Source organism: Amphiura filiformis, chromosome 2, assembly GCF_039555335.1.
Source record: "Amphiura filiformis chromosome 2, Afil_fr2py, whole genome shotgun sequence".
NCBI classification, from domain to species: Eukaryota; Metazoa; Echinodermata; class Ophiuroidea; order Amphilepidida; family Amphiuridae; genus Amphiura; species Amphiura filiformis.
Window position 1 is genome coordinate 90,133,282 of NC_092629.1, and position 22,273 is coordinate 90,155,554.

The window sequence follows — 22,273 nt, forward strand, 5'->3', positions numbered from 1 at the left end:
GAATTTATTTTCTCAAATTGGGATGTTTAGGGATTTCCCAAAAAAGCAACCCATTAGAGCAGCACATCACTGTATACCTTATACATAATACAGGTGAGTACCCAATGGTTGCTTCTCATGTTGTTTTTTTTCTTTCTGTGACTAGTTTTGGTTACCTCTTTCTTTCGTACAGATAGGTGCATATTTCTCTGATTGCAATATCAAATTGTGACACGATCTGGTCCATGGGGGCCAAAGGAGGCATATTTGAAAATTGCGTTACTGTAATTATTACATTATACAAACATTAGGCTATCATTTACTGAAAACACCAAAGGTCTAGCATACTTGGTTCTAAAGTTATGAAGTTTTTTGATTTCTATTTTCCTATGTATTTTATTGTTATTTACTCTGTAGTTTTACCTTTATCTCAGTTTAAAATTTGCTGCCTTTGTCCCCCATGGACCAGATCGTGTCACAATTGTGCATGCTAACCTATCCTAGATCCTAAATTATAATACACTTGAATACAAGAGTGATTTGTTGGCACGCATTTAGTGCAACCAATTAAAAGCACTGAAGCCCCTACCCAACGTAAGTAAAACAAAGTTGACATTTCACATATCTAATTCAATCAGACCAAATAAGTGGTAATTTGAGTTTATATACATGTCAGGATGTCAGCAATATGTTTATTGGGAACAACCTATAAACAAAATTAGTTTTGTAGCTGACACCCTCCATCCCATCTGTGACAAAAACAGAAGCAGGTAAAACTTATACTGATGGTTTTTTAAAGGGCTTTATAAGGGCATAGGATTAACACAATCAACATTTTTATCCTCTCCCTCCATAACGAAATTAGTTTTTGTTTTATAGGACTTCATATTGGGTTTCATCCCTTACTGGGCAAGTAACTCAATTTTCATAACTTCCTTTGGTCTGGTTGGATTAGATAGGCAATTCTATTTGAAATCTACACTCCCCCTGTGGAAGATTTCACAGAGGGAGTATGAGTTTCAAATAGAACAGTCAATTGGGTAACCTCCATATGAATACTCACTCCAGCTGTGGAAGATAGAGGTAAATAAATCTGAAATCTTCCACAGAGGGGTGTGGATTTCAAATTCAATAGCCCATTATGTCAGATAAGTGTACTTTTAATTTAAGAGCACTTAAAAAACTCAAGATCACAAGAGTAAACTGAGATGTTGAATTCAAATTAATAGGTAGTATATAAATTTATTTTATGTACAAAATGTATGAGAGGAAGTATATATAAAATAAAACTACATGTTAACTAGCTTTAACATTGACTTAAAAAATAGTGCATTGTGTACTCTGACTTTTTATTTTGGTTGGTGTGGAGGGCCAAACTCGGGGAAGTAAGAACTGATTTTTCAGCAAAATAGAGACTTCTGAACCAAAATTTCAACATATTTTTGGTCTATTGAACTAAAATTGGGCCAAATTATGATATCGAGCTGAGAAAATTTTACAATTTTACCAACATTGATGTGTGATCCCAGGTGTGTGATGTCATTTTAAATTTTTAAAAAGTAGTTCTTTGATCCCATGGACATTACCAGCCATATTATCAACATCTAAGAACTACAGGGTGTCCCAGAAAAAATTACTGAGAGAATGCATCCTAAACGTCGATTTTACTGGAATGTTTGACTGATTACGAAGAAATGAGTGATTACTTAACGTATGTGTCAATTCACTTCATTCCAAGTTAGAAGAAAGATCATTCAACACAATGTGCACTATAGTAGTTAAGGTGGTTCGAAAGGCAAGGTTTAGGGAAATCATGAATTCCAACATTTTTGCAAATATCTCCAAAACCTTTCATGATACAATCTCAAGTGAGTTTGTGCTTATGTAGGGATATGTTGGCCATGTTATGAAGGTAATAAAACCGTTGCCATGGCAACCAAGCAGTCGCTATTGGCTTCTGACCAATCACATTAAAAGTTGTTTTTTTCCTGTTTTTTCGCAAATCACTTCATTTTTCCCAATAGAAGTATACTCACATGTTGAGTAATGTTCCTGCACACGTCCACTGATTTTCCCGTAAAAAATCCCAGTGGAGGGGGAGTCAAAGTGAAATTTTCGTTTTTTGGCCACAGATTCCATATTTCTTACAAACTTTTTACCAACTTTTAATGTGATTGGTCAGAAGCCAATAGCGACTGCTTGGTTACCATGGCAACGGAGATACGGTAAGATTGGCCACTAGAGCTAAACAGTGCTAAGAGATCTAAAAGCTGTATTCTGATTGGTTACACTGTTTAGTTGATTATATCTTAAAATTAACCAATCGGAGCCACTTTTGGAAAAGCAGTAGTACCCATGAGGTTGTTTTTTTCTTTGGTCAAGAAATCCATATGGACATTTTTGAAGACAACTGCAGTGTTTTGATGTGATGGGTCACAAAATAGAGAAGATATCTTACCCTTCCCATAATCCTTTGCAACATAAAACATTACATCAAATGACACTCCTATTACTTTGTACAAGTTCCATTTGTTTTCATTAGACATACGGTTAAACATGGGTCGATAGTCAAGAAATAATCATATTTTGCAAGATCTGGATGCGTTCTGTTCATTAGGTACATTTCATCATTATCGACCCATTTTGCACTAGAGAGTAAATCAGTGCAGGCAATTGAAATGGGAGAAATGCATTATGGGAAGTGTAAGAAATCTTCTTTGAGTTACAAAATGTTCTACAATTTAGAGATGTATCCAGCCCGGAATCTTTGAAAATCGATGCCCTTTTCTCTCGTCACTCTCATCACTTTGCCGTTATGTTCGTCCTCTTCAACTAATTTCATAAAGCCTTCCACAACTTTTGACATACTGTGATACAAATAAAAAAAGCAAAACAAAAACCACAATGAAACAAACTGCTGAAGTTGCTAAAACTACCAACAGTGATCAATATGTGATACAATCTAGTAGATTTGTGTTCATTATTCATTTACACTTTGAAAATGCAAAACTCTGGTCCAAACCCCATCAAAATTGGATACCTGGTTCCAATATCTGTGGTTTAATAGAGTAATTTTCAACTTCAAAGACAAAAAATGAAAGGGAAGAGTGCCCCTCTGACAACAAATGAAAGTGAAAATCAGGAAGGCAAAAGAAAAGCAATGTAGCAAGTACCTGTTTTCCACCAAAATTCAGCCCGATCATGGGCTAAAATAGTGTAAAATACAATTTTTTCCAAGCTACACACGCACATTGTCCCAATTAAGCCCTTTTTCACCCTGATAATGGGCCAAAATAGTGTAAAATACTTTACAATATTGCCCCAATAAAGCCTTTTTACAGGCTCAAAGACTTTAGATGTAGTCTCTCAAAAAAAAAAAAATGGTATGTGTATATATCCCACCGATAATACCAGGTCAAAATGATGCAACCAGCCAATTTTCTTTGTCTTTGCCCCCAAATTTTTGATTTTCCCCCCTGACCAAGAAAGCTGGCTACACAACACACCTAGTATATTATTTACAATGCAAATACATTTTGAATTGGTGAGCAAACTAAATCCAAAGCATTTGTTTCACAAGTAAAAAAGCAGTGTTTTGTAAGGCCAAAAAAAATATTGTTTGCTTGCCCTCCAGTGGGATTTTTGGGGTGGGTCAGAAAAATATTTTTTTAAACAAATAGCAATGAACATTGGTCATGTGGAAAGATACATCAATTATACTTCAGACCTTCAATACGCATGATATACACCATAGAAATGGATTCAATTAGGATGACTGAATACTTTCAGACATAAGGGCGCAAAATTTATTGGAAACATTGATGCAGGAATGGACAGTTATAAATGTAATGAGTTTATACAGTAATGATTTTGTTCTTTAAAAAAATGTTGTTGGCCAAAGTTAGCTTTGAAAAGAAATTTAGACACAGAAAAAGTAATAAAAAACTATTAAAATTTATAAACTAAAACTAAAATAATAATTTTTTAGGGCCAACTCATGATTGTGGCCAATTTTGGGTTAGTCGGGGAGGAGGGCAAGCAGACAACTTTTTTGGGGGGCCTAATTTTTACTGCTCAGTGCCAGTAGTGGGTAAGTGCAATAGCTGCCATGTGCAGATGAATACAATATACTGTGTAAATTTCCAAATGCTAACAGGGAAGCGATTGCACTTCTGGCACCGAGTAGTCGATTTATTCAGAGATACTGTGATTTTGCTTGGGCGAGAGGCCGGGGGTCACTCCCATTGTGGCCTGTACACCATCCGCGATAATCAACTTTTGAAAAGCACCCTAAACAAGGATTTAACCTTGGCTAAAACGATATCCTAAACAGGTAACATGCGCCTGTTTCATGCCCTAAACTGGAATTTTATTCCTTGCATCAAATTTCATACCCTAAATTTAATTTCCGCATATTTGCAATTGCAATTTTGCTACCCTTTTTTCCGATTATTCATGTTTTTGACACCCTAAATACGATACACGCATATCGTGCCTACCCACGAAAAACTACCCTTTTTACATGTTTTTATTATCGCGGATGGTGTACAGGCCACAATGGGAGTGACCCCCCTTGGGAGAGAGGGTGAACAAACTTACTCTAAGGTTTGTATGTGTTTTCTGTGTTCTAGTGCATCTTCTGGTAAGTCCGTTCTTGATTTTGTTTTAATAAACATACCAGCATTTCCAACAAATGTTGGACATAGAACGTTGAGACGGATGTTGTCTGTGGTAAAGGCACTGTCGTATTGCTGGATAAAAAGAGAAAAATCCTAATGTTTACTGTTTCTGCAACCATACAGGAAAGCTGTTTCAAAAAATGAGATTCTGTAACCAGTACTCTCTCTCTCTCTATGTTCAGGCTAACAAAAATTGCTCATTAGTTTCCAATTGAGATACATACAGACAGACAAATGATGAGACTGAGGCAGCAACAGGGACAAAAGATATGAAAGACATACCGAGATGAGGACATACTGACAGAGGAAAGAGACATTGGAGGGAAAGGGACATAGAAATAAGCTGAATATTACAAAACAAAGAGGCGGTCAAGGGAGAAATGTGAGAGAGGACGATAAAGAACTGATAAGCAAGACAGGAAGAGAGATAGAAATGAGAGAAAGAGAGTTAAAGAAGGGGGAGAAGGACAAAATGACAGATTATAGAGAGTGAAAAGGAATGAGACAGAAAAGAGTGAGATGCGCAGAGAGGAGTGAGACAAAGCAGAAGTGGACAGAAAGAGAAGAAGTCACAGAGACAATGACAGCAGAAAGAGGGACATAATACAAACTGATGGAGCAGACGCTAACAACTAAATGACAGAAGAAAGTGAGAATGGAAGGAGAGGCAGAAGATAGACACAAAAAAGAGGGGGAGTGGGAGTGAAAATTTGAGATATTAAGAAGAGATGAGAACAGAGGGTGAGAAAAAAAGATAGAAAAGAGAAGAGGGAGAGAGAATATAAAGGAGAGACAAAGAAAAGACAGGAGATACAGACAAGAGGAGATAGAAAACGGAAATGAGGAGAGTATGAGAAAAAAGAAAATTGTGGAAAGAGATTTCAAGAAAGCAGGAGTAAAATATAGACAAAAGAGAAAGGTGATGGAGGAGAGAGTATATAGTGATAATGAAGGGAATGGAGGGAGAGAGAGAGGGTAAGAATGAGAGAACAACAGACAGCCATTCAGAGGAGGTAGATACCATATTATTTGCCTCGTTCATTTAGGAAGAAACCAATAGTTCAAATAAGCCCTGTAAACACAACTAGTTTCACAATATAGCTGATCGTGTCCCTCTTCTTGTGAAACTAAACCAGAAGTGGGTAAAACTATTAAACATCAATGTTTTGAAGGTACTCCATCCCTGTTTCTTTTATAATGGGAGATATTGACATCCACACATACCCTATGGAAGACATATTCTTAATCTCCCACACAGGGGGTGTAGATTTCAAATGGAATCACACATCAGGTAACCCCATTTGAAATTTACACTTCCTGTGTGGAAGATTAAGGTCATGTCTTCCATAGGGGTATATATAGATTTCAACTGGAATAGCCCAATCTTTTGGCTTACTTACCACTACAATTCTAGAGAAGCCAATGACGCCTTCCTTGACTGCTGTGTAGACTGGGCTAAAAGCGCCACCAACCAGTCCTGTAATGATTTAGAAAGGAAACTGGGATTTATATACTATTCTTATATTTGAAATCCTATTGGACTATTGCAGAGAATTTGAGAGAAATAGAGACAGGGCTGCAAGACATGACCTTAATCTTCCAGGAGTTATCTGAATGCTTTAAATTACCATTGCATGAGTACTTAGTATTTCCTTTGTATTATTATTGTTTTTTCTAGGGCTAGATGCCTTTTTATTTTGGTTCTCTAAATGTGCCAGTGAAAATCTGTTCAAAAAGCACACAAACAAACAAACAAACAAACCTACCTGCCATAGAAGATATATTAACAACCAATCCTCCATGTCCTCCTGATGTTTTACTCATATATTCCTTGGCTAAATATGTACCACCAACAACAGCTTTCTACCAAAGAAAAAGAAGAGAAACAAAATCGTAAGATCCTTACCTTAAGGCAAATGGGATGGCAGCTGAGCTATATTTGTCCAATTTTAGCCATTTAACTAAACACCTGCAGTATACTTCTTAAACCTCTGCATGCTTGCCATAGGCTTCAACATAAAATACCCAAATTCTGAGATATTTTCTCAAAATATCAAGAGCTATCTCAAGAACCACTGAACCAATACTAGGCTTATTTGTAATCATTTCAATGCATTTTTCATGCTGATTCTAAATATGGTCATGAAAATTTACAATTCTGAAATTTTTGATTTTTAAAAAAATTTGAAACTTGTCATCTGCAGTCGACACCCGCGTGAAGAGAGTTAATATCTTATTGGAAATTAGTTAAGGAAGCCAATAATTACATTTATATTTCCATAGGTCTTGTGATTCTTGAGTTAAGGGCAATAATAATTATAAAAAAACAAAAAAAATCTGGTGTTTTCTCCCTCAAGAAAAATCATACACAGAGGGCCAAAATGCCTTGGGATTTTCTTGATTGAACCCATACCATTCCTCTTGTGTGTCAGCTTTATTAGTCTCAATATTTGAGTGCAAACACTGCTACGTTGTGCTCCTCTCTGACCTACCTTGATATCTTAATGAGATTTTGGATATTTAAAGGAGTATTTTGTGATTCTGGCATTCTCTTTTTATTACATGTTTCGGTAGCTATTCACGAAAAAATCATATCAATACTCATGCCACAAACATGGGTAGCATTTCCAGCCTTTTGATATATCAACGACTCCTTTTTTTAAGTATATGGATGGGTCCTTTTTTCAAAATTTTCTCAATTCTTTTTGGAAAATATAGACCAATTTTTCCTCATTGAAGCCAAAATTGTGGAAATTTCCCGAAAAACTAAGACAATTTTTGTTAAATTTGGCTGAAAATTATGACTTTTGGTATATCAATGGTTCCAAATATCTTGAAAAATTGGTATAGGTGTAGAACAGAGACATCATGGGGGGGGGCTTGCGGGGGCTCAGCCTCCTCAATAATTTTGATGTGGGGGCTCAGCCCCCTCCCTCAATAATTCCAGATGAAGTTAAAAAAATGTGACCAAATACCAGGAAAATGGGTGTTTTTTACCTATTTTTCACAAAATTTCCTGACATACCCCCCTTGGCCACCCCCCAGGATGGGTCACCAAAATTTTTGGTTTAGTCAGCCTCCCCCATGTTAAAAATCTTCCTAAGCCAATGTCATGCGTATGCGCCCCGTGGTATCATATCAAAACTCTATGAAAGTGGCAAAATGTCCTTTTTTCCGGTTATCATAATAAATTAAAAAATCAGTTAAAGACAGGCAAAATGCACCCCCCCATCTCTATGTCAATACATACCAAGTTGACATCAATCATTAGTGATCGTTTTTCTTGTGAGCCCTCATCGCCTATTCCTGCATTGTTTACAACAATATCAATTCGCCCATACTTGTCAAGTGCTTTCCTGAAAACATCTGGTATAAAAAATGTAGAAATGGGTAAAGTAATGAAAACTGACAGAATAAATAAATAAATACCCTACACTACATACAAAATATTTCCCATACAACAGACACTACCATCCTGCGGATCATGTTTGTGGGAATAGTTTGGAATAATTTTCTCTATAATTTGGTTCACCTCAAGTTTGGTAGTGACGTCAATGCTCTTTCGCGGTTGCGCCGCAAGCATTCTGACAAATCGCCCTGTACGCGTGCGTGTACACTAAGGTGTTTACCTTTATGCGCGCGATTCAATACTGCGGCAAGCGAAATACGCACCTACGTCACTACCGAACTTGAGATGAACCAAATTATATATAGTTGACAGTGCATACACTCAGGGACCGTGTATGAAGGGACTTGAAACGGATTATTGATAGCTGTTGTCAAGCTATTGTTATCGGATTATCTTTTACGACCTTCGACACCATGTGAGTTGCGCCAAGGGCACGATATTTGATTTTTTATTATTTACTCATGTTGCCCTACAAAATACCAAAAACACATCAAAATATTCCACTATTTCTAAAGTTATGTCAAATTGTGTAAAATGTCTATCCTTTGTCGAAAATAATTTCTGTGTAGCGTTGAGAATCATTTACATAAGATTTTGGAGACAAAATGTGATAATTTTGTGGATATTCAGAATGCTAGAACAAACAAATTTACAGTTTTTCTTGAATGTGTATACCATATGCTGTCTGTTTCTACTGATTTGAATACTTAAATAATTCTTAAAATAATGTTCTTTGATGAATTATATTTGCATTTCTAAAGTATATCATTATAGTCAAACGTGTAGGCTCATTTTGCAATGTACAAGACAAGCCACACGTTGTATTGTAACTGTGCTTGGATTCGTACCATGGTCTATCGATCAACGTATTATTCATTCAACTGAGGATCATTTGTAAACCAGCAACTCGCATGGTACAATGGGTGGAGGCCATTTCTAGTCCCTTCATACTCGGTCCCTGATACACTTAACATCTGTAGGTTGGTGTAGTCACACAGTACAGAGAAACCAATAGCTTATGAACAAAAATCTGAACTTCAGTCGCGAGCGTAGTGACATGGAGCATCACCTGTAACAGCCGGGGGTCCAGGGGTCCGCTTCAGTTTTAATACTTAGAAAGTATGCCTTATTTGGCCCCAATTTGCCTGCGCTTATGCACATGTACTGGGGAGCCGGGGATGCCATGGCCGTCCCACTTTTTGATAAATTTGTTATACTGTTTTTCTTTATCTTTATTTCAATTTGGGAACATATATTTGTAATTTGGCCGCCTCACATTTGTGATGGCCGCCCCACATTTTTCAACTATGCTACGGCCTTGTTAGGGAGGGGGTGTACTTACGTTTGAACTGATGGTGGCTTGTAACGTCACACTGTAAAAAGTATGCCTTATTTGGCCCATATTTACTGATGAACTGTTGTTCTGTAGATCTGCCACGTTGGACATCAACATCAGCAAGACACACTCCCTAAACAATGTAGAAATAATAGCATTGTATTATAAATATCTCCCTACAGAGATACCATACAACGAGGTGGGATACTCGGTACAAATGACTATATTGGGATGCCGGATGTGCACCCAAACCAAACATGAGTATACATATGCATAAAATGCATAAAAAAAGTACTATGAGTAGCTTTACACATTGCCAGTTATGATTGTCCAATGTACCTTACCTGGCGTAGCCCCTATCTGAAGCAGACCTTCTGCATATCCCTTGCCTAAATCGTCTGCACCACTAGTTATGATTGCTACTGTGCCATCAACTTTCAGGCTACTTTCATTGGACATCAACATCAGCAAGACACACTCCCTAAACAATGTAGAAATAATAGCATTGTATTATAAATATCTCCCTACAGAGATACCATACAACGAGGTGGGATACTCGGTACAAATGACTATATTGGGATGCCGGATGTGCACCCAAACCAAACATGAGTATACATATGCATAAAAATGCATAAAAAAGTACTATGAGTAGCTTTACACATTGCCAGTTATGATTGTCCAATGTACCTTACCTGGCGTAGCCCCTATCTGAAGCAGACCTTCTGCATATCCCTTGCCTAAATCGTCTGCACCACTAGTTATGATTGCTACTGTGCCATCAACTTTCAGGCTACTTTCATTGCAGCTTAGTACTTTGTTTCCTTACCTTAGCTCCTTTCTGAAGCAGAGCTTCTGCATATCCCTTGCCTAAGCCATCTGCACCACCGGTTGATTGCTACCATGCCCTCAACTTTCCCTGCACTTTAGTTCTTTGTTCCCTTACCTTAGCTCCTTTCTGAAGCAGAGCTTCTGCATATCCCTTGCCTAAGCCATCTGCACCACCAGTTGATTGCTACCATGCTCTCAACTTTCCCTGCACTTTAGTTCTTTGTTCTCTTACAGGGCCTGCTTGAAAAGCAGTGCTTGTCACTGAAGCAGTATAACCCTCAATAAAGAAAGAATAAATAATAATAATAATTACCTTAGCTCCTTTCTGAAGCAGAGCTTCTGCATATCCCTTGCCTAAGCCATCTGCACCACCGGTTAATTGCTACCATGCCCTCAACTTTCCCTGCACTTTATAGTTCTTTGTTCCCTTATCTTAGCTCCTTTCTGAAGCAGAGCTTCTGCATATCCCTTGCCTAAGCCATCTGCACCACGGTTGACTGCTACCATGCCCTCAACTTTCCCTGCACTTTAGTTCTTTGTTCCCTTACCTTAGCTCCTTTCTGAAGCAGAGCTTCTGCATATCCCTTGCCTAAGCCATCTGCACCACCGGTTGACTGCTACCATGCCCTCAACTTTCCCTGCACTTTAGTTCTTTGTTCCCTTACCTTAGCTCCTTTCTGAAGCACAGTTTCTGCATATCCCTTGCCTAAGCCATCTGCACCACCGGTTGATTGCTACAGCACCCTCAACTTTCCCTGCACCTTAGTACTTTTTTCCCTTACCTTAGCTCCTTTCTGAAGCAGAGCTTCTGCATATCCCTTGCCTAAGCCATCTGCACCACCAGTTATGATTGCGACCGTGCCCTCAACTTTCATTCTGCAACGTTGTTTCTATTTAAATTACTTTTGAAGTTATAAGGTGCTATTTTGAAACTGAGAATATCTGCATCAAAAGCCTGTGCAATGGAATGGAAAACATATACACATTTTAGATAAATTGTCATTTATCCACTCCCCCCACCACCAAAAACAAAAATGTTTTTTTAGAGAGAATGTACATGTAGTCTTTGAGCTTCCAAAAAGGCTTTATTGGGATATAATGTGCACGCGTAGTGTGCAAAAAGTTTGTATTTTACACTATTTTGGCCCATGATCTGGGTGAAAAGGGCCTAATTGGGACAATGTGCGCGGGTAGCACAGACATTTTTTGTATTTTACACTATTTTGGCTCATGATCGGGATGAATTTTGGTGGAATAAACAGGCTCCTTGCCCCTTTTCTTGTCCTTTGCCTTCCTGATTCTCTTTCATTTTTTGTCGGAGGGGTATTTTCTGTTTCATTTTTTTGTCAGAGGGCACTCTGCTCCCTGCCCCCCACTGGCTATGCTACTGCACATACGCTTTGATTGATCTTTGATGGTGCAGTTTCAAATGGCTAACGTTCGCTCAAAGCACTAGCGTATGCATGCACACGCTTAAAGATGCTACATGCATGCGAAACAGCTGCTTCAACGCCTTGACGTCACCAGGGAGGCCACTCACATAAATGGTCTGTAGGCCTACGCATGCATGACAAACATAGCAAGTAAAAAGGGGTGTGTTTTAGGCATGGCAAGTTACGCACATGACACATTTAGGGTTTAAAAACACTGATTTTCAAGAATAAGGGTAGTTTTCTGAAACTGAACAACTTGTTTACGATACCTTTTCAAATTGTTGGTAAATTACATGTCCAAAAAGGGTACATTTTCTTCATTTTTACTGGCCAAAAACTCATTAGGAGGTAAATTCTATATTAAATTACCTTATTAAGGGGCTAAATTTGCTGGTACGGTAAAACTCATTTAGGGGGTGTTTAAAAAAAAATGGTCACGCATGTGTACTCTTTCATACTTGAGTGGCCCCCTGGGTGACGTCACTGCCACATCAGGGTGAAAATGGTATAGTTGTCTTACCTTTCATGAGCAAAGTCTCCTGTAAAATTATACTTCAAGCAAAAGTATCCCTGGACACTGTAATATAAATCAAAACATAACAAAGAGCTTTAAAAGTTGTGGCGGACGGACATACCCAAGATAAGAATGAGCAGATTCACTGTGACCTGACAAAATCAAGGTCTGCTATGCAGGGTCTGAATTCCAACAATCAAGTACTGTAAACATGGAAATTTTCATGCTCCATTTATTTTCGTGCTTTTTTGAATTCCACACTGCTATACGGTGAAAATAACAACACACAAATATGTGACCTGCTCTGACAAAACCAGGAACAAGTCACATATTTGACATTTCATAATTTGAATTAAAATGTAAGCACTAGACAATAAGCTTTAAAATTATATAAATAGCATCAATACTTTTTTGACCCCCCTTTATGGGTGTCAAAACTTTCTTGACCCCCCCCCCCCTTTTTGGAAGGTCAAAACCTTTTGAGCCCACCACTCAGTTTTGGAGTCCATCACTCAGCTGCAATTTTAGCACTGGAGCCCACCACTCAGAGGCCAAAATTGCACAATTTTATTGGATTAGTCAAGAATTTGGTCCATTTTGGTAAAAGATTGCCAAATATGCAAGATTTTCATTAAATGCCGCCCACCACTAAAACTATCCTAGCTACAACCCTGCCCCCCACTAAGGTATTTATGAACACTCCCTAATTGAGTATAGATTTACTATGAACTGAATTTACACACAGATCCTTGAACTAATTTTTCATTATGTACATTATCACAAGTATATATTTGTTTGTACGGGTATTACCAATATTCCAAATTGATAAGAACTGATCAATACCCTGGAATAATGAACTTTGACCTAGAATTGCTACCTGTCTACTGAGCCTGATTGCAAAGTTGAAAATGATAAGATGCAACATTGATAGCTACAAAAACATGTTTGTTTGCTAGTGTTCATACAAAAAGAAAATAATTATACATGTTGTACATCCTATCAGGGCTATCTATAGACCACTTGACATGTGACGACCACTTGACATGTGACGTCATTGCCCGGCAGTATGCGCATGCATTATGGTACTTTCCATTGTCCTTTGCCCTGCAGTGTGTGTGCGCATCGTAGTCTGCTCAGGGCATGTGTATTTTAAATCTCCCACCATGCACATTTCATATAGTACAAGAAAGCCATTGAACAGTGAAGCGGTTCGTTCTGGCATATCGACAGACCAATCCCTCACCTTTGTTGATAAACAATAATGTTAAGTGGTCTATAGAACTAGCCCCTCAGATCTTGACGTCAAAATTATGAGCCGGCGCGTGGTGCAAAACCTACAGGCTGGTTTTCTACTAGGATCCACAACATGCTCATCTATCAAGGCACAGTTCTTAAACCCCTATACATTTGTACATTCATTGAATGAACTTTGACAATTTGGGTACAAAAAATCATACTCTGCAACTTGAGGTCAAATTTTGCACTATGGTTGTTTAATTGAGGTTATTGAACTATGCCATTGGGATGAGGTAATTGTGGCCCATAGTGTAGGTGGGATTTTGCCATGGCTCTAAACAGAGATCATTTGACATTCCAGAATCTGTGCTCAAACTAGACTGTGCAATAAACACATTTCCCCAAATCTCCCTGCATGTGTGTGTGTGTGGGGGGGGGATGTTGTAGAGGATAACACTAGCTGACCCAGGGGGAGCTTGGGGAGACACACTTGTGTCTCCTCATCCCAGTATATCTACAAATGTTGCACAAAATTAGCCTAATTAGCTATTAGGGGTATAACAGAGAGTGAGGTAATTTTTGTCTCACCTGAACTTGTTCAGAGACTTTGCAGTCACTACTCCCCATTCCAGAAATATACAGCACTAATTTTTTTGGATTAAAAAATGTTATCCTGTTTGCCAAAGGAAACATAGCTAAATCCTAATCCTTTAGTAAGTCCTAACTGGCAATGAAAGTAAAATTTTAATGTTTGGTCAATTTTTAAAAATAAGGGCCAAAAACATGCATTTTTACGGCGTTTTTCGACCTTTTTCATAGGCCCCTATTATATGACAATCAAGGCCAAAGACTTGAACAAAGACTAATTTCAAGTTGTGCATTCTAATTTTTGGAAAACACATTCTCCAATCTTTTTCATAACCATAGCAAAAATAACATATAATATTAAAATTATGAGCTAACTCTTACCCCTGCTCTTACCCTATAATTAAATTGTATGTTTTTGGACCATTTTCCCTTTAATTGCAAAAATATTAAAATTTGACTTTTATTGCCAGTTAGGACTACTGTAAAAGTAGAAATTTTCGCGAGGTTTTTATTTTCGCGAATTTCGCGAATGGACATAAAATCGCGAAAATAAAAACTCGCGAAAATAACCTTTTGCATTAGGTTTCTATTGTATCAATATCAAAACCGCCAAATTTAATTCTCACGCAATTGACAAAATCTTCAAAATCGCGAAAATATCTTCTCGCGAAAATATTGACTTTTACAGTAACTAAAGGATAAGTATTTAGCTATGTTTCATTTGGCAAAACAGGATAATATTTTTTTTTAATCCAAAAAATTATTGCTGTATTTTTCTGGAATGGGGAGTAGTTCTATATACTTCTATCTGTATCTATAGTAGTAGGGGGTGTGAACATAATGTGACAGGATCTAGGGGAATGAGTCACATGTCTGCAATTTTCAATTACCATAGAAGTTTTTTACATAATTTTCTGGCAGTTTACGAATGCTACATTTTGATGCAAACCCCATCAAAATTGGACATCTGGTTACTGAGGGGTGGTGCAATAATCATGTGTACCCCGGGGTGGTGAATTCTCAAAATGGTCTGCCAATAATCGCTTTCCCCCCACCTTTCGACGTGCCAAAAACCTTTGCCCCCCTTTGACATGCCAAAAAATCTTTGCCCCCGCCCCTACACATGCAAGATTTTGGGAACCCAAATTTAAAACCTTAAATTGTTTTATCATATAATGCGAGCTCAGCGAGCAGGAAATTGTGCACATTTGAACGTGTTCCTAACGTTTTCCTACGCCTTTTTAGGGCATAATATAGAAACGGTGCCCAAAATATCTGTGCCAAAAGTTGCTTGCCCCCCTTTCAACCTGCCAAAAATCACTTGACCCCTCCCCCTTTTGACCTGCCAAAAATGCTTGCCCCCCCATGGCCTGCCAAAAAATCTTTTCCCCCCTATAATTCACCACCCGGGGGTACACATAATTATTGCACCACCCCTGAGTTATGAGCAATTTATCAATGGCTGAAAACAATATAAAACAAAAGAATTTGAACACTATTTTTGCCCAATCTCAAAAACAATATTAGGGACATCCAACTCATTCCCCTTGATCATGTCACATTTGCTAAATTTGATTTAAGGGGTACTACACCCATTGATTTTTTTTTTTTGTGCATTTTTTTGCATTTTGTGAAGAAATTACAAAAAAAATTGGAAAAAGTGGTATGCAAAATGAAGGGGCAAATCTTCTCGTTTTATTGGTGGCATCGGTATCAACGTAGCTTACATGCTTTTAAAAGTAGAAGCCAAAAGGTGGTACATCACTGATGATTTAAATTCACTTCATTTTGGAAAGCTTACTATCAACGGATTTCATTAAAATTTTGGATATGTGTTGCTAACACATTAGGGAAATAAAGTTGATATGTAAAATGGGAATAAGTGGTTCCTGATTTCTTTTATGACTTCATGAACTTGGTGCTCCACAACTATCAAAAAAGGAACTGGTTAAAATGCTTCTATTTTAAATGTTGAGCTATATTTTGTATTTCACAGAAACTTAATTAAGCCATAGGTAACAGGTTACCACAACCATATTACAGCAATGTTGAAAAAAATGGTATTTCTTCTCACCTATACCACATATGTGACCCCTCGCCACAACTGAGCCCGGATGTCGCCAATCATCATTTTTGAGATATTCAACCAAAATATTCTGCTTGAAATTAGCTTTAAAATAATGTATATCATGTATATAGTACTTGACATTTAAGTAGTGAAAAATCAATAAAACAGTCAATAAATCCTTTCTTTCCTATTGTTTATTGTTAAGTTCGATGGAGCATATCTCAATAGTGGCACTGGCGACATCCGGGCTCAGTTGTGGCGAGGAGTCACATATTGGGTAGTTTTCTGTAAACTTAACTTTTGTGATTTTGGTAACTATTGTATATTTATTTGTGAAATCCATCTCAACTAGGCATTCTAAATTGTACTCACCATTTACATCCCAAGGTATATTAGTATGTCCACCTTGCACTTCTCGATATATATCCAGTTAAAGACAGAATATCAAAATTATGCCTCATGATATCACAGACTCTCACATGTGTATTCAAAATTGATGCTTAAATTTGACCTGAACCAATTGACCTATAACCTGACATACGGTGACCTAATAGCCTTTTCTTCTCCTAACAACACATATAGTATTAAATTGACTAATGACTATGCATCCATTGTGTAAGTGTTTATTTAATTTATTCATTCAGTGTTCATACATACTCACGATATAACGACGCTTCTGATTGGATTTGCGCCCTTTTTTGTTGGTCATAAATACCGTTTATGACCAGTACATAAAGCATAAACAAGCTGCGCCACGCAGCGTTGGAACCCAATTAACACGATCCACGATTTGCTAGTGTTGGGTACACGCTTGAATGTCACAGCGCCCATTTCACGCGGAGCTAAAGATGACGCGTATCACGCGTTGACTCCGGCCGTTGACCTCATGGCGGAGCTGCTTCCTGCAAGTAGGCCTACTCATTTTCTTCCAATTTATGATGGAAAACGGTATGGAAATGTTATTTAAACTTGTAAACCCTTATTATTTTCATCTGTATTGCCTTGCTAAGAATGTTGGGTATGTATGAACGGGTTTCGGATTTGGGCATGATCCGATGCCCTCGGCTCTCGCCTCGGGCATAAACAGCGATCATGCCCGAAATCCTATGAATGAACCCCTAATTAATATTAACTGTTATTTTGCATGCACCACTGGATTTTCTATAGAGAGTATAACAAAGGATTTAATGTATTCTATTCATGTACCCTACTTGAACATGTTGAATGGAATAAATTATGGTTTGTTATGAAACACACATTTGAGTTACTAGGATACAGTAAACAAAAAATATATAGGGCTAAAATGATTTACTAAAATGGGTTTAAAAGCACTTTGTATGTAGATATATTTTACATGTTCAGGACATGAGGTGATGAATATATATATGTACTTTATAAATTTGCAAGAAAAAAAAGAAGAGGGGTACTGATGAAAATCAGGGTATTATTCCCCCTTAAAGTTGAGTGAAATAGATACCATTCCAAAAATATCACTACTAGTGAACTCAAACTTAGTATAATTCAAGACCGAAATAAAAAAGACTAGTTTGCATATATATGATGTCCCGTCAACCAGACCAAACAAACCGTACTGCGCAGCACAGTATCACCCTCAGGTCAATAAATACATTTGTACAGACAGAATCACATGGAAATGTAAACGCACCATCCTGCGCTGAATTACAAATAAACTGAATTAATGAAATAAAACTCAGCTCTAGAGATATCTTTCAATTCCAAAATGAAAAGAGTCATAATCCTATTGACCAAGATAATTGAAGCTTGCACTCTCTCGTTGTGTCTACCATGTCTCATAGAATTTAGACCCCCCACAGTTTAATTCACACAATACATACAAGAGCTTATAAGTTGAAAAGACCGCCACTTGATGATAATTTTATTCATAGCATGTTGCAGGTTAAAGTATTTCTGGTATAGGCCTAATGACAAATGTATGTTGATGGTGCAGGTCCAGATGATGGGCTATGCATGGCGGTGTCAATATTTTATTGATATGATTATTCTCAAACAGTTGAATATATCACATTATTATCGGTCAATTTAAAAACATTTTGGTGAAAATGCAGTAAAATATATGTGTTGAAAGAAAACAGCAATCGCAACTAAGTGTATTGAACTTGCAGTTAGTGTATTGAAAACAAAACCTGAGTTTTACCTTACAACAAATCAAAAACTGAGCATGCGTAGATCATAAAACGTGTCATTTCAGCTAATGAATGGAAACGCTGGGGTCTCATATTGTTCAAGTGATATGCTTAGCCCGACTCGCTCGGCCTATCTCGAACAAAATCGCCATGCGTAGCTTTTGAAAAACGAGCGGATTCACCCTACTATCACGGCAATTTTTGACACGAAGATATAGGGATGATGACGCTGTGCGCAGGTCAGCAACCAAACACGTCGCGAGTTTGCCCTGACATCACACACAAACTATTAATCTTTTTAATTTTGTCTTTGATTATAGCTACAATCATTGGGTGTGTGCAGGGCTTTAATGTGGTGACATAAAAGCAGGCGGCATAGGAAGCGCGACCGTGGACGTCACGAGGCTGGCGAAGATACAGGGCTGACAGCCCCATTCAAAAATACACGGTTAGCAATTACAAATGGAAAATTAACATACTTGCAGTGGGGTACTTTGCAGAACCCCGACGGTTTTAGAGTAAGATAATTTTGCTTTGACACCACAAACAAATTAGAATTGTTTGTGAAGAGTTCATGATTATGTGTTAATCCAATGGCGACCTCAAAATTGGCGATATCGCTTCCATCACCGCCTGCATAAAAGGATGTTCAAGGGTCATCTTGGGGTCAAATGAGGTCAATATGCAAAAATACTTAAAATCTTATTTTTATTTTTACCTAAATGATATATACCCACATAATTATTATAAATAAATGATACATGCATAATGCATGCATGTCTGCTGAATTCAACAACCTTTCTAGGCAATGTTTCCTGGGGAAAAAGAATGACAAAATTCAGGCTTTGAAACTTACGAACAGCTGATCTTCCTTCCACAGACATAGCTGGTATGTTCCCCATCAACTACACAATGTTAAAAGACCTAAAATACCCTTTAAACTGTTAATTTTTCAAAAAGTTGTGGCAGTTTCTGAACCTTATCAGTAGTCATGCTTCCTTACAGTTGGTGACCTCTGACCTAATATCATGTGACCATAATTAGCCTGAAAAATAATTAGCCAGAATACCAAATCTGGCTAATATATAGCCATATATTTTGATTCTGGTTAATGTTTTAACCAGAATACAAAATCTGGCTAAATATCTTAGCCAGAAAACTTTTCAAGTTAAGATTTTAGCCTGAAATTGGATTCAGGTTATTATTTCTGTTTATTAAATAACCAGAATTGATATTCTGGTTAATTTGTTAACCAGAAATTGATATTCTGGTTAATTTATTGGTCTTAGAATAATTTCTGTTTAGATTCAGGCTAAATTAACCAGAATGTTTGGTAAGGGATATCATTAACCTAGGTTGGTCAAAATACTTCACATGGGAAGGGTCAATGGGGTGTGAAGGACCAGTTGTGTAGCTTCCCCGGGGTAGCGTCATAGGGGCACGGGGACTGACGAAACTATTGAAATTAGACGTGGACAACTAAAAAATTGGACTATGCTATGCTATGGCATGATGCTATGAACTCAACTAGTCTACTGACCTTCCAAGTTTGAAGTTTGAATCTGCGTTGGAAACCACTCTGCCTTGCCCTTGGCTTGGATCATATGCAGCTCGATGCTTAGGCATACATATACATGTATGCGCCACACAGTTGTACTGACTCCTTTTGAACAAAATACATGTATAAACAACTAAAACAAGAACGAAGTTATGTGCTGTAGAAGTTTTAATTTAGTAAAATGTGTTTGTGTGTATTTTTTTTGTTAAACACAGCTTGTAACCATTCATGGCTCACACTATAAGGGCACATATCACTAAAACACATCACCAACTAGTTACCCGCTGAAAGAGTCGTATCTGATGATAAATACTTAAAGTGTATGTAGCTGGGATGAAAAGCCGACGATCAATTGAACATTTTGACCTTTCGTATTGAAGATATGGATTTTTTTTCCAAAACAACAACAAAAATGAGGTCTTTTGGGGGAAAAATCCATATCTTTTATTAAATATGAAAGGTCAAAATTTTCAATTGATCGTCGGCTTTTCCTCCCAGCTACATACACTTTAAGAATATCATTAGATATATTAAATTTACTTTGAGGACTGTTATATATCAAAAATGTGAAAAATATCAAATTTTAATCATTTGTCATAAAATTTGTATTATATCGTGAATTTCAACAAATGAAAATTATTTGATATCAGAAAGACATTCTTCGTATTCAGAATGCAATTCGATGTCTGATGTGCTCTCATGTCCCACAAAAAAAACTGTCGAAACGCTCAACGCTCATTCCAGATCCCTTAAGTTATTTCTAAAAATATGAAGTGTTCCGGGTCCAAAACTAAAGTGAAAATGGCCACTTGTTTATCCATATGCAGGGGGTGTCGGGGGGGGCATGTTCACTCCTTAGAAATGAGAATTTTGCAAAATGACGGTTCAATTTTAGTGCCTCGTGTTTACACTTTCATCAAAAGAGCCCATCACTCATAGTACTCAATTTGCAAAATTTTACGCTGACTGGTCCACTGACACTTTATAGACTACACGCAATTATTAAAGCATGCAAGGATTGTCAGCATTCAGAGTCCGTTAATTAATACTCCCGGGTTAATACTAACTTTGGTGACAATATGTGATGGGCCATGTGCACCCTGCACAGGCTTTTGGGCCTATAGGGCCCGCCTTCAAACAGTGTCTAAAATAATCACAGGCCTAAAGGCCTATATTATACCATAGACTGTAAAAAGAAAGACTGCAGTTTTTTAGCTTTTTTTTAGGCATGGGCCTTCCGTCTCAATTACGTGCAAATGACCTTTTTTCTCTTCTGTTCCCCCCCCCCCTTTCTCTTTTCCTATTCTTGCTTTCTCTCTCTTTTCCTTTTCTCGCTTTCTCTTCTCTCCTTTCCTCCTTTTTAGCTGCGAAAAGGAAGTATGGCTTGTGTTTAAAGTAATTCAAATGAGAAAAGTCTTGATAAAAATGTCCTAAGACCATTTTCATGAACATCGAATGTAATAAGTGTCCGATTGGTCCATTTATCACAGTTTGTTGTGTATGCTGGGAAGACATTGAACACATTGAACACACCGTATACATCCACTATACATAAATGTACACATTAAGTTGTATTTGTACTAAATGCGCAGCACAGCAGCCTATAAATATTGATAGAAGTCAGAGTTACTTCTTTCAATTGTTCAATTTTGTCAGCTAAATTTGGGTGTAAATTGATGGATTGTGATACAGCAACAATTCTTTAGTCAAACTATATTCTATTTTCTGTGAGTTGTGATACTGCTGAAAAATATGTGTAGCTGTGTTCTCAAGTATGTAGAGAAATCGCTGCACATCATTCTGACCACTTTATTCATTGAGGGGGTGTATAAAAGCGGAGTATGGCAACTCTCAAGGGGTAACATCCGGGGGGACTTCCATAACAGATATACATCATGTGCCTCGGGAAAGACCCTTTCAAACCGGCTTGTACCCAATGACCCCCTTTTTGTTTTTATGGTCTTACCTACGGTATTACCCAATGACCCCCTTTAAAAAAATCTTGTACTCAATGAACCCCCTTATTCTATTTCCTGCTACCCAATGACCCCCCTTTTTAATTCCCAAATTTAGGTGGTATTTGTATTCTCCTTAAGAAATAATGAGATCTCAAGGTGCAGGTGGCCAAGTTTTTTTTTCGCAGTTTGGCACTTAGGCCTATTAATGTGTACTTAATAATACTCTTTTGGCAATCCTGTACCCAATGACTCCCATTTTACAAGTTGTTACCCCAATGACCATGCTTTTTTCAAGGTTACATACTGAATGACCCCATTTTTATTCAGGGTACTGAATGACCCCATATTTTTGTAATTGTAGGCCTACATTTGACCTGAATGCCCCCTACTTTTAACATGGCCGAGGCACATCCATAGGGAGTGCCTCCCCCGGGGGTAACATTTAATAAAAATTTCCATATCATTTCCAGGAAAGGCGGGCGGGTAGGGGCAACATGGAGGCTCCTCCAGCTCTTCAAAAAC

At 37.6% G+C, this 22,273-nt stretch overlaps 1 protein-coding gene across 1 annotated transcript; it reads right to left on the reverse strand.

Moving 5' to 3' along the window:
• Nucleotides 1–1,297: 1,297 nt before the first annotated feature.
• LOC140146816 (15-hydroxyprostaglandin dehydrogenase [NAD(+)]-like) lies at nt 1,298–19,895 on the reverse strand. Its single transcript, XM_072168694.1, has 9 exons — nt 19,776–19,895; nt 12,185–12,241; nt 11,014–11,186; nt 9,410–9,536; nt 7,909–8,024; nt 6,425–6,521; nt 6,059–6,135; nt 4,579–4,730; nt 1,298–2,846 (listed from the first exon to the last, which is right to left on the reverse strand). The coding sequence occupies exons 3-9, from the start codon at nt 11,104–11,106 to the stop codon at nt 2,714–2,716; spliced, it is 795 nt and encodes a 264-aa protein (XP_072024795.1). The 5' UTR covers nt 11,107–11,186; nt 12,185–12,241; nt 19,776–19,895; the 3' UTR covers nt 1,298–2,713.
• Nucleotides 19,896–22,273: the final 2,378 nt, after the last annotated feature.